The sequence below is a fragment of the Octopus sinensis genome, linkage group LG6 (genome assembly GCF_006345805.1).
Source record: "Octopus sinensis linkage group LG6, ASM634580v1, whole genome shotgun sequence".
In the NCBI taxonomy this organism is placed as follows: Eukaryota; Metazoa; Mollusca; class Cephalopoda; order Octopoda; family Octopodidae; genus Octopus; species Octopus sinensis.
Genome location: NC_043002.1, coordinates 25,239,142 through 25,251,181, shown reverse-complemented (window position 1 = coordinate 25,251,181; position 12,040 = coordinate 25,239,142). Strand labels below are relative to the sequence as shown.

Sequence of the window (12,040 nt, the reverse complement as noted above, 5' to 3'; positions counted from 1 at the left end):
GGTTAGTATGACTTCTTAGTTAAAATGATTACTTCATCTTTTCATTTTGTTTTTTCATTTCTTCATCACTTTTTCTGTGTGTGATTTCATATATATTTATATATATATATATATATATATATATATATATATGCACACATACTGTTTATACTTGTATAAAATGCAATGTGCTTTTTAGATCAAATTTTGAGCTAAAATTTCAGAGATCAACTATTACATGGATGTAATTTTTGAGGGCTTGTAATGGCTCTAAATAATCTATTTTCTATGAGCAAAAGAAGAAAAAAATGAATTACAATGATTTGTACTGGTTAATGCATATGATCTAGTTTATATAAATGATGCTAAAATTATATTTTGGATCACACTAATGATGTTATAGTAATTGTAGCGCTTCTCAGTTAATGAGTTGTAGACATCCATCACTTAACATTTATGTGACTCGTCCATCAAAAGACAATGGAGGCGATGGGGTTGATTTCCTTATCAGAACATATACATACAGGAAAATCCCTCGACAAACAACTGTTGGTCTGCTAACTTGGAAATACTAGAATTGACTGGGTTTTTTTTTTGTTTTGTTTTTTTTTTGCTTGTGATACATAGAAAATTTCAGGTTTTTAAATTCCAAAAAGAGATATGACTTTTGCAAAAGATGGATTTTATTCAAGTATATACAGTGTGTGTGACTGTATGTGTATGTATGTGGTATATATATAAAATGTTTTTTCAGATTTAATATTGTTAATCATCTGTTGGAAAAAGCAAGTAAGCATGAGTGTATGTTTCCAACTTGCTAGTGAGTGCACACAGTTATATATATATATATATATGTGTGTGTGTGAATGTATGTATATAATATGTATATAGGTGTATATATTTCTTCTTTCAGCATTAATAAAAATTAATTTTTGGATTCTCTCCTAGATTGATTATATATATATTTTTAAGAATATTGATCTTTTTTTATTTAATTACAATTTATTTCTCTATTTTACTTTTACTTTATTTTAATTTTTGACTCTCATTTTGTAACTAATGAGGCTCGTATTGGAAAAGCTCACTCTCCAGAGATTTTTATTTTAATTTATGGTTATATTGCAGGGAAATCACTATGTGTGTGTACGTGCAAAAATATGTGTGTGTGTTAATATGTGAACATATATATATATGTATATATATATGTACATGTTATTTTATAGCATTTTCCCCTGTAGTATTTTAAACTAATTGGAATGATTCATTTTACCACTTCTGTCATCTACTCTATCAATAGAATATTACCTGCAAATAGATTACAATTTTTGGATGTTTGGAATATTGTTTTAGTTTATTTTTACCTTTGTCTTTTACTTGTTTCAGTTATTGGATTGTGACCATGCTGGGGTACTGCCTTGAGGGGTTTAGTCAAGCAAATTGACCCCAGTACTTATTTAAGTCTGGTTCTTATTCTGTTGGTCCCTTGTGCTGATCCACTAAGTTACTGAGGTGTAGTAAACTAATACTGGTTGTCAGGCATTAGGGTCATGGTCCTGCGCATATAGATATGTATATACATACACACATATATTGTGCATTTCCACATAGTCTCCATCTTCCAAATTCACTCGCAAGGCATTGGCTAGCCTGGGGCTATAGTAGAAAACACTTTTTGAGGGTGCCAAGCTGTGGATTGGTAGGATTGTATTGAGATGAAGATTCTGGCAAAGTTGGTTTTGCTTTTCATTCTTCTGAGGTTGATACACTTAAGTGCTAGTCAGTACTGTGGTCAATGTAATCAACAAACCCCTTCCTCCCCCAAATTTCTGGCTTTGTGCCTACAGTAGAACCACCATCACAATGGATAGCATTAGATTGTCAGACAAAATTCCTTGCAGTATGGCCTTTTACATTTTCAGTTCAAATCTTACATGTTTCCCTTTCATCCTCAATAAAATAAATACCAGTGGAATACTGGGGTTGTTTTAATTGATTATACCCTCCCTCGAAAAGAGTGTGTGTGGTCTCATGTCATTGTAATGTGATATTTTAAGTTCTCTGATTCTCATAAGGAATTGCTTTCTCGTGTTAGTCTTGGAATTCACATCATTTGATATTCTCTCTGTTAAAATGATTTTTATAATTCTTTAATGTGAATTCTCTATTTCAATACCAAAATATTTTTAATTTCTTATGTAATTCCCCAAATTCTTTATCAGCTAATCTAAGAAAATCAATGTATGTGAAGGTGCCAATGAAGTGACTTATTTAAGGCAGTATAGTTGTAGTGGTGTCTCTGTTTTTACCGTATTTTATCAATCAAAAATTAAACAATATTTAGTCTAATTTAAGATGTTAAGTTCTCTGCATTTAAGATGCAATTTCATTGATAGTAAGTCTCTTATGTTTTGGACTTTTGTTGTGATTTTATTTTAATTTTTTTCTAATTAAAAGTAGATATTGCTTATAACTAGTGTTTGATTTCAATCTTCAATCACGTTTTCCTGCTCCAAAAGAACATCAGAGAAAAGGCAGAAATAAACCAGGTTTTTCCTGTTTTAAAAGAAGCAGAACCTTTTTATTGAAAATTATTTTTTCTCTCTTTCCATTTTACTTGTTATTTTTCTTAACAATTTTCATGAAACTCTGTTTCTGTTTGTGGTTAACCATTACGAATAACAATGTAACCCCTAAATTTGCTGCTGCTTTCCAGATTTTCCCCAAGTGGATGCACGTCTTGAAAACGACGACAGTGAGTGACTGTTACATGTGATTTCAGGGATTTCAACTTCTTTTTACATAATTGCCCCCAGTCCCACCCACTTTTCATCTTACTGACTACGCTGGCGACTCCACTTTTTCACCTTCACTAATTAATATATTAGCTAGTGAAATTCTTATGCTCCATTTCCCCCTCTTTCTAGATTCTCTTATTCAGATGTGATGCTGTACATAATCTAGTATTCTCTCTTAATAAATTAATTACTCACTTATTTCTAAAATACCAGTAGTTAGTATACTCAATATTATTAACAACTATTATTATTTTTTTCTAGTGTCATGTCCAACTACTGCTATGATCTTGACATGTTTGCTGCTATGATAACTTACCTATTTTATGCTTCATGAATTTCATTGCATCCGACATCAGTCCTGAAACTATTCGCTTCTTCAGCATGAATACCTGTTATCTTGTTTTTGTTCTTTCATTCAATCATCACTGAAACATGTCATTCCAAAGTTTGTTATACACAAATATACTACTCATCAGTCATTGTATCATTCTGTTCAGTTGCTTTGGCAGAGGAATTTATCAGAAAATATGATAGTTTTATTTTGATTTAATATTTAAAACTACTTTGCAGCATTCCTAAGCCTCATAATAGTATATTTAATGTTTTGTTTTGATAATTTTTTTCTTGTTGAGCTGTCACATTTTTTTTATTCAGCAAAATAAAACGTGAACTGAAGGAATTTTATATCATATAAAAGAGAAAGAATTGTTATATAGTTCAGGTGGTTTCAAAAGTTAATATTTTCAAATCAGATTATTAAAAAAAAAAATATTTTTAGTTTTTATGAATTCTCTTTCAAAACCCTTATTTAAAAAATGCTTCTTTTTCATCACAAGTTCTCAATCAAGAGTGCCCATACACTAGGGATATAAGATAGAATTGCAGAAGGGTGGGAGTGGGGTAAAATGGAGGCAAAGTAATACTTTATTAAAATAACTTTAAAATAAAATTATTAACCAACTTCTAAAAAATGATTTTAAGTGTTGATAATACCAAGAACTTAAAATCATTTAACCTTTCTATGTTCACAATTGTAATTAATTTTGCTGCATATAGTTTGTTTTAATTGCTCAATTTACATTTGGATTTTGTGCACAGAATGAAAACTTTTTTCTTTAGTTCAGTTTGTTCGCCCACAATACGATATGTGGTCCAGTTTAAAGAGTAAAATAAAAACCTCTGAGAAATTTTACATTTTCATTTTCCCACTTTTATGTGGGTGCAAAAATTGATCAAGCATTTCTTAGGAGTGGGAACCACTGGTACTGAGTGATTAATAATTAAAAACCTTTTGTGCAAGTATTTCAGTATGACTGATGTACTTAAACATTTGTATGACTGTAATATATTTAATTATTAATCAGATGTATATTTTGTATTATTTGTTGAGTCAGTCTTAAATTTCTTTTGTAAATATATAAGTATGTGTGTATATATATATATATATATATATATATTGTCATCATCATCATCATTGATATATATTTAGATAGATAGATAGATAGATAAATCTTTCCAAAAGGTGTAACAAAGAGGAAAAGGCACATGGCTTAATGGTTAGGTATTGGGTTCATAGTTGTAAGGTTGCAGATTTGATTCTTGGGCTGGATGGCATGTTGTGTCTTTGAACAAGGCATTTCGTATTGCTCCAATCATGTCTGTTTCTTTTTCCCTCTGTCACAGCCTTGATGTTCATACTGGATTAAAGGATAGGAGAGGAGAGTCAAGAGAGTGTCTGTGATCACATAGTTACTTAAAACAGTTAGCAAAAGCATGGTACATGTTACCAGGTCATACTCACTTGTAAGTTTATCAGACATGTGAGGAAAGAAAAGAGACAAAATACAGATCTGTTGTGGTGCTAAGTTCTTGATGAACTAATTCCGAGGCATGTTGTCCTCCCTCTGATGTAATTCTTTAGCATTACCAACACATTAGGAGAAGGCTTGAATGTCTGAACTTAGCATTTTGTCACCTCTGAAACTCTGAAGCTTCATATCTTTTAGAAATTATTATTGTTTGAGCAGTAGATTGGCAGAATTGTTAGTGTGTTGGACAAATATTTTGGTTATGGCCTTTTACCTTTTGAATTCAAATCTCACCAAGATCAGTTTTGCTTTCATCATATTGGGTTGATAAAAAAAAGTACCAATTAACTACTGAGATCAATGTAATCAACTAATTTTCTCTCCTCAAAATTGCTAACCTTGTGCCTAAATTAAAAATAATCAAAATTAGGGGGGGAAAAAAACAACCTAAAATTAGAAATAATAATTATCATTTTGTTTCAGTATATGAAACCAATATTTTTTTCAGAACTCATTATTAGTCATCATTAGCTGGCAGAATCGTTAGGATGCTAGGCATAATGCTTAGCAGCACTTTATCTGTCTTTATATTCTGAGTTCAAATTCTGCCGAGGTCAACTTTGCCTTTCATCCTTTTGGGGTCGATAAAATAAGTACTAGTTTAGCCCTGGGGCCAATGTAATCAACTCAACCCCTATCTTGAAATCGCTGGCCTTATGCCAATATTATAATTATCATTATGAATATGGCTAGCTGGCAGAATCATTAGCATATTGGCCAAAATGCCCTATGCATTTTGTCCATCTTTATGTTCTAAGTTCAAATTCTGTGGGGTCAACTTTGCTTTAATCCTTTTGGGGTTGATAAAAATAAGTACCTGTTGAGCACTGGGGTTGATGCAATCAACTATCTCCTTCCCCGTAAAATTTCAGGTTTGTGCCTATAGTAGCAAGATGATGACTATTGTCTGGATTTATATATTCTCAGCTTTTATCCCTCTGGGATCAATAAAATTAAGTACCAGTCTACTACTAAAGTCAATTGTATCGGGCAATACCCTACCTCAAAATTGCTGACTTTGTGCCGAAATCAAAAACCATTATTATTACTCTTTATATATCATAATAAAAAGAAAATTTTTTAAAACTATCATTATTACTACTACTATTGGTTTTATTATAATCATTATTATTGGTCCTATTGTAAAAAGAATTATTACCATTGTTTGAAAGTTTTGAAAAATAGAGGTTTGCATCCTCAACATCCTGTTTAGAATCTTGTCTGACTTTGCCAGTCTTCAACTGTTAATTAAAACTAGTTAGATTCTGAAGTTGTTTCTTGTGACTTTTCTCACCTTTTGAATTTAGTTTGCTACAGAGTGGACATGAATATATTATACAAAGGATTTATTTCTCCCTACCCTATCATGAAAGTCCTTTTATTTTTCTTATTTCAATATCTGCCACTTAACACCATCACAATGTATTTAGTTGTTCCTATATTTAGCTTTTACTAGAGAATGTGGGATACTCAGTAGGGTTACTTGATCTGTTAGAAATAGCTGCTAAATTTCTCAAATTTCATTACTGTCTTATAGGATGAAGGCTATATAATGTGGTTCTAAATGCACATTACTTGAACACAAACACACACACATGGTTCTGGAATGCCTTCGATCATAGAACTCCTCAATCAGGGCCGACCTAGGGCTAAACAGCACCCTTATTCACTGTGCTTGCACAATGTCAGTTACTAGGAAAATCTTTGGATTACTATTTGATGCAGGCCTTCAATCATGTGTTGCATTACAAAATATATCTATTGAGAGATATTTATAATAGTCATATTTTGGACACTAGTACTGCTGTTTCCCCAAGTTATACAGCATTATCTTTGAGTTAAGGAAGTATTTTGTTGAACTATGATTATAATTTTACTGACTTTTAACCTGATATTGTCACAATATTTGGACTGGTTCATTCTCTAATATAACAAGTCTATCATTTTGCATTTGGAAAGTTACACATTTATTATGTATAGTAGACAATAGTTTATTGTCAGCATTACTTGTCACAAATATGGCCTTTTGTTGAATGATAAAAATGATTTAGTTCTTGTTCCTTCTGTATCTGAAGGTTCCCTTCTCATCTAGCACTGGAGTAGGCTCCTCAGCAAGTTTACATCCACAGATTTGTCTTTGTGTATGCCAACATATGAATGAATATGCCCATCTTCATATCTAAGGATCAGGGACTTTAGACACCATCATCACTTTTTGCCATATACTGTTGTCCTGTGCTATATCCTTTTCGGTAGGGTGTTTCTGATACAGTCAACTCTTCATCTTCATTGCCTACAAGTCATTTTCGTCTACCTGGCCTTAAGGCTGTGGATACAGAGGATCTGAACTCTGATAACATGGCTAAAATATTGCAGCATATGCTATCTAACCTTTGTCCTCAAGGTTAGCACATCCTCTTTGGGCTGCTTAACTGAGCAGCAGCACTCACCTGTAGCAGTCATCTCAGCAGCTATATCCTCTCCACATTTATACATTGAATATAGATTTCTGTTTGCAAAAGAAACTTCTCTGCAATGTTCCTAACAATTTCTGTTTATAGCTTCTACTGTTTTGCTGGTTAGTTATATTGTTTATTCAACTGAACTTGTAGATTTTATAAGATTCAGTGTTATTTGCCCTCTTCTCACTTAAATATAGCTATAATAATGATATCCAAACATTCTTTGTTTTTCTGGAAGTTGTTTCATAAAGATGGTCATACAGTAAATTAATTTGGTTGTAATAAACATGGTACTGTGAGGGCAGTCATCTGTATACACATCATCTTTAATGTCATGTATGAATTAGCAGGTTAATTTAAGGTGCAAGTTGAAACAAGTTTAAGAATAACAAAGACATTTATTGACACAAGGACTGTGTTGGAGGTAAAGTCAAATTTATTATAAAATTTGTTTTGAATAAACCATCAGATAAAATTTAAGTCCTGGAAAAAACAAATTTCATTATATATATCCACACACACACACACACACATACACCCCTACTCCCCACTGATGTGGATATAACATGAACTGAGGAATTGATTTCAGAAAAATCAGTTCCTTATTGAATTTATAATTTTATTACTAGCACTCAATAGATGAGTTCGTTAAAGCTACCATTATTAGATTCTCTCACAGTTATAATCTTAAGTGTTTTTAATTAGGTTTGTGAATTTAATGGAAATTGTGGTAAGGCAGAATGGAATGGTCATTTTGTGATATTTTAAGCTTTATTGTTCTGAGTTCAGAACCATCAGACAACTGTATCTTTCATTCTTCAGCTCTTGATGAAATATTCTAGAAAGCTGCTGTCAAGTAGACTGTGTCCTCCTTTTAAAAAAATTGATTTGGAATACCTAATAACAATTTATTGTTGTGTAATAATGGGGAAAATATTAAAAATAATTTCTTTACATTTCTGCTTACCATCATAAAGAAGTGAACGAACCTATTGACCTAGTTTCAATTCTTGCTATCACTTGTATTGCTTGTGAAAGGCATGAATGTCACAAAGTTACCGGTTATCATTTCTTCTTCAATGAAATAACCCCATACTTTCAAGCTTAAATATGAAACAAATTGAAGTTCTGCTTGCATGGACTTTGTCAGTTTATAACTCTGGAATTGATCTGAAGACAATACTCCTTTTCTATAGTTATGTGGTCTTGTGCCAATGAGAGAAGCTATTGTGATTACCATCATTATATCACTGATCTACCAGTAATAGAAAGCCATACCTGCAGCCATATCCTGAGAACACCAGACCATTCTTAATGTTTGACAAAATTATTGGTGCTGCATTTAAAAATAACAAAAAATGATAATGATTTAAAAAAAAAAAAATTATGTTATGAGTGGTCCTTGAAGGAACTCTGATACACCTTGTAGAGAAAATGAAAAGGTGAGTTATAAGGAAAATATGGGATGTTAGTAAATGAAAATGATAGTGCTGAATGATTAATATTTAGTACACATGACTAATACATTATTATTTTACAGTAGTAGATTGGCAGAATCACTTGAGTTTTGGGTAAAGTGCCTTGCTGCATTTAATCTGACTCTTTATGTTCTGATTTCAAATCCCACTGAGATCAAATTTGCTTTTTGTCCTTTTAAGGTCATTAAAATAAGGTAGCAGCAAAGTACTGGGGTTGATGCTGTTGACTAAAGCCTCTCCCCCAAAATTGTTGGCTTTGTGTCAAAATTTAAAACTATCATTCTTCATTGTTCATTATTATTATTATTATGAAATGCTTAGCAGTATTTTGCCTGTTGCTACGTTATGAGTTCAAATTCTGCTGAGGTTGACTTAACCTTTCATCCTTTCAGGGTCGATAAAATAAGTACCAGTTGAACACTGGGGTCGATGTAATCAACTCATACCCTCCCCCAGAGTAGTTTCCTTGTGGCAAAATTTGAAACCATTACTACTATTATTATTATCATCATCATCATTCATTACTGTTATTCATCATCATCTTCATTATTATTATTATTATTATTATTATTATAATATTTCATTTTGTAGTTAAGATGTTTTTATGAAAATGGTTTGAGTCTGGGTGTATTAGTTTTGTTGCTGATTGGAAAGGTAAAAAAACAATACCAACAAGAACAAAAAATTAATGACATTATGGTTGGACATAATGATATTAATATCTTAATTATACTTTTCTTATTTGATTATTGTTTCCTATTTGATCTGCATTTGTCGTTCATATCTTCACACCTTTCATGCTAATCTAGATGTTTATATATTTGTGTGTTTGTGCTTTATATATATAATATATATATATATATATATATATATATATATACATATATATATATATATATATATTGTGTGTGTGTCCATATTGTACAAATCATATAGCTTTGTTTATCATTTTGCTTATTGTATATTCTATATTTTGCTTTCCTTTAATTTTTTTATTCAAAGTATTTAAATAAGTAATGAAAATTTAAATTTGTGGGCTTGGATTTTATTTGTTTTTAATTGGCTAATTATGATTTATTATTAGAAAACATTATTATTATTATTTGAAATTTTAAACTTTATGCTTTAATTTAAAATTTTAATCAGTTTTATAACAAAATGAAAATGGTTTTATGAAAGAATATAAAAAATATCATTCATTTAAAAAATGTAATATGTGAAAATTCACAAAAGTAAAAGATAAATTCAAATTGATATAAGTCTACAAGAAAAAAAAAGACAAAATAATGGAAAATAATTAGTATATAATTGAAAATAACCAGGAGATTACACTGCTTTGAATATAACGATTTGATGAGTAATTATATATTCTTAACAAACTTGGAATGGTTGTGAAGGTATTCAACTACAAAAATGAATTCCTTTACATATGCTCTTGCCTGCATCTCTGTTTCATGCTGCATGACTGGCCAAAATAAATAAGTACAAATGAACAACTCAAACATTATAAAAAATCTTGATGTAACATTTTTGGATCTTCTGGAAGCACCTGTGTTTGTTCATCTATTGTTTCCTGATCTTTCTTATCAATCTCATTCTTCAGATATAGACTGAAATCACATGTGTCTATAGCTGAAGCAGGTACATAAGGAAAACTCGAGAAGTATAGATAGATACTGCAAAATATGATAAAAAGCTAAGAAAATAAAGCTAATTTTTATAGTAGTATGAAGTTATAATGATTAAAAGCTAGGATTAAAATATCTAGGATCATAAAAATTTGTTTTATATAATTATATTATACTGCATAATGATGCCCTAGTGTAATGCCATGAAATAAATTGTAACTGTCTGAAGTATTTGAATCATAGCTTTTGGTTGTTAAATTAAACTCTACCAAAGCAGTATTAAGTGTTCTTATCTCGTATATAGTAACTCATTTCAAGCATATGCACGCACACTCACACACATAAGCCATATTTTATGAATTTTGTGGATTCTCCAGGCAGCCTCAGGATACAAGGCACCCCTGTTGGGAGTGACATTACTAAAAAGTACTGAAATCATGATGAAAGCTAGATTATGGCTGTTGATGGGATGCTCCCATCTCTGGTGGAATTATTATTGTTATTTATTGTAACATATATATTTAAAGAAGACAGTTGACTGGGTTTAGTTGTAGGAGAATTTTTAAGATTTATATTTATCTAATTAAATTAAACTCTTATTCATTAGAGATGAATTAAAAAAAGATATGGAAATATCTATAAAAGCAAAAATACTAAACCAAAAGCTTATCAACTTAGTTTCTTATGTGGCATTTGTTTTTGATTTTGTCTATCATTTTACTTTGCTGACATTGAAGCTCGGGGACCATGGGATTATTACGGTAAGTGAATTTCTGGCCTAGGGATGAATTCTTCGTTCCTCCTGCTTGTTGAGCATGCCTCATCTTAAAAACAATAACAACAATAACAACAACCCCCCCTCTACATATGTTCTTTCTTTTTTTTTTCATCACTGCCAACCTAGACGTTGATCATAATTAGCGCCTGCAAAACTGCCCAAATAAACGCACCTTCCAGATGTTGTCAGTGACATACATCTCTCTCTCTCTCTTTCTTTCTCTCTTTCTGTCTTTCTTTCTATGTGTATATACGTTTCCATGGTAATTCCTAGTTTGTTATGGGTAATTTTTCTGTAAATCGTATCTCCATTGTGCCTTATCCTCTGGTAAAATCCACCAATATGGAATGATTCCCATCTCCTTTTTTGTGTTTCTTTGAACAAGTTTTTGTTTTGTGCAAATGATTGTATGTGGGTATGCATGTGTGTGTGTATATATGTGTGTGTATGTATATAATATATATATATACACGTATATATGCACATACATACATATATATATATATATATTATATATATATATATATATATATATATATATATATATATATATAATATATATATATATATATATATATATATATATACATACATACATGCATATCTATATATATACTCATACACATACCTAAACATGCATACACATGCTAACACATATATTCACTATGTGGTTTGATTTTTTTTTCTTGTATTTTTGTTGGTTGTGATGTGTTGCTGAACAGCTGAAATGTGGTTTTAGAGTAGTGCTAGCTCAATCTTTGAACTCTCAAATATTATCTTTTTATACAGTTTCATTTTCCATATGTGAAGTTTTACTTCATACATACATATATGTATATATATATATATATATATATGTGTATATATATGTATATATATATATATATATATATATATATATATGTGTATATATATATATGTATATATATATAAAAAATGTGTGTGTGTAAGAGTTTTGAAATATAAATAGAAATATATTTTACATAGTACAAACATTATCTGATATGGAGAGTGGATAGATATGTTTATTATATTGAAAGTTGACAGTCTAT

At 30.5% G+C, this 12,040-nt stretch overlaps 1 protein-coding gene across 38 annotated transcripts in view; it reads left to right on the top strand.

Moving 5' to 3' along the window:
• LOC115212820 (cytoplasmic dynein 1 intermediate chain 2) overlaps positions 1 to 12,040 on the top strand; it is an 82,041-nt gene that overhangs the window by 34,512 nt on the left and 35,489 nt on the right. For 8 of the 38 annotated variants that reach the window (XM_036503760.1, XM_036503756.1, XM_029781553.2 and 5 more), the window contains 2 exons: positions 2,693 to 2,731; positions 10,948 to 10,971. The exons of 8 other annotated variants lie outside the window; for them this stretch is intronic. In XM_036503760.1, the coding sequence (XP_036359653.1) occupies positions 2,693 to 2,731; positions 10,948 to 10,971 (63 nt within the window). Of the gene's footprint in view, positions 1 to 2,692; positions 2,732 to 10,938; positions 10,972 to 12,040 lie in introns of all 38 variants that reach the window. 22 more of the 38 variants (XM_036503793.1, XM_036503788.1, XM_036503772.1 and 19 more) reach the window with 3 other exon arrangements.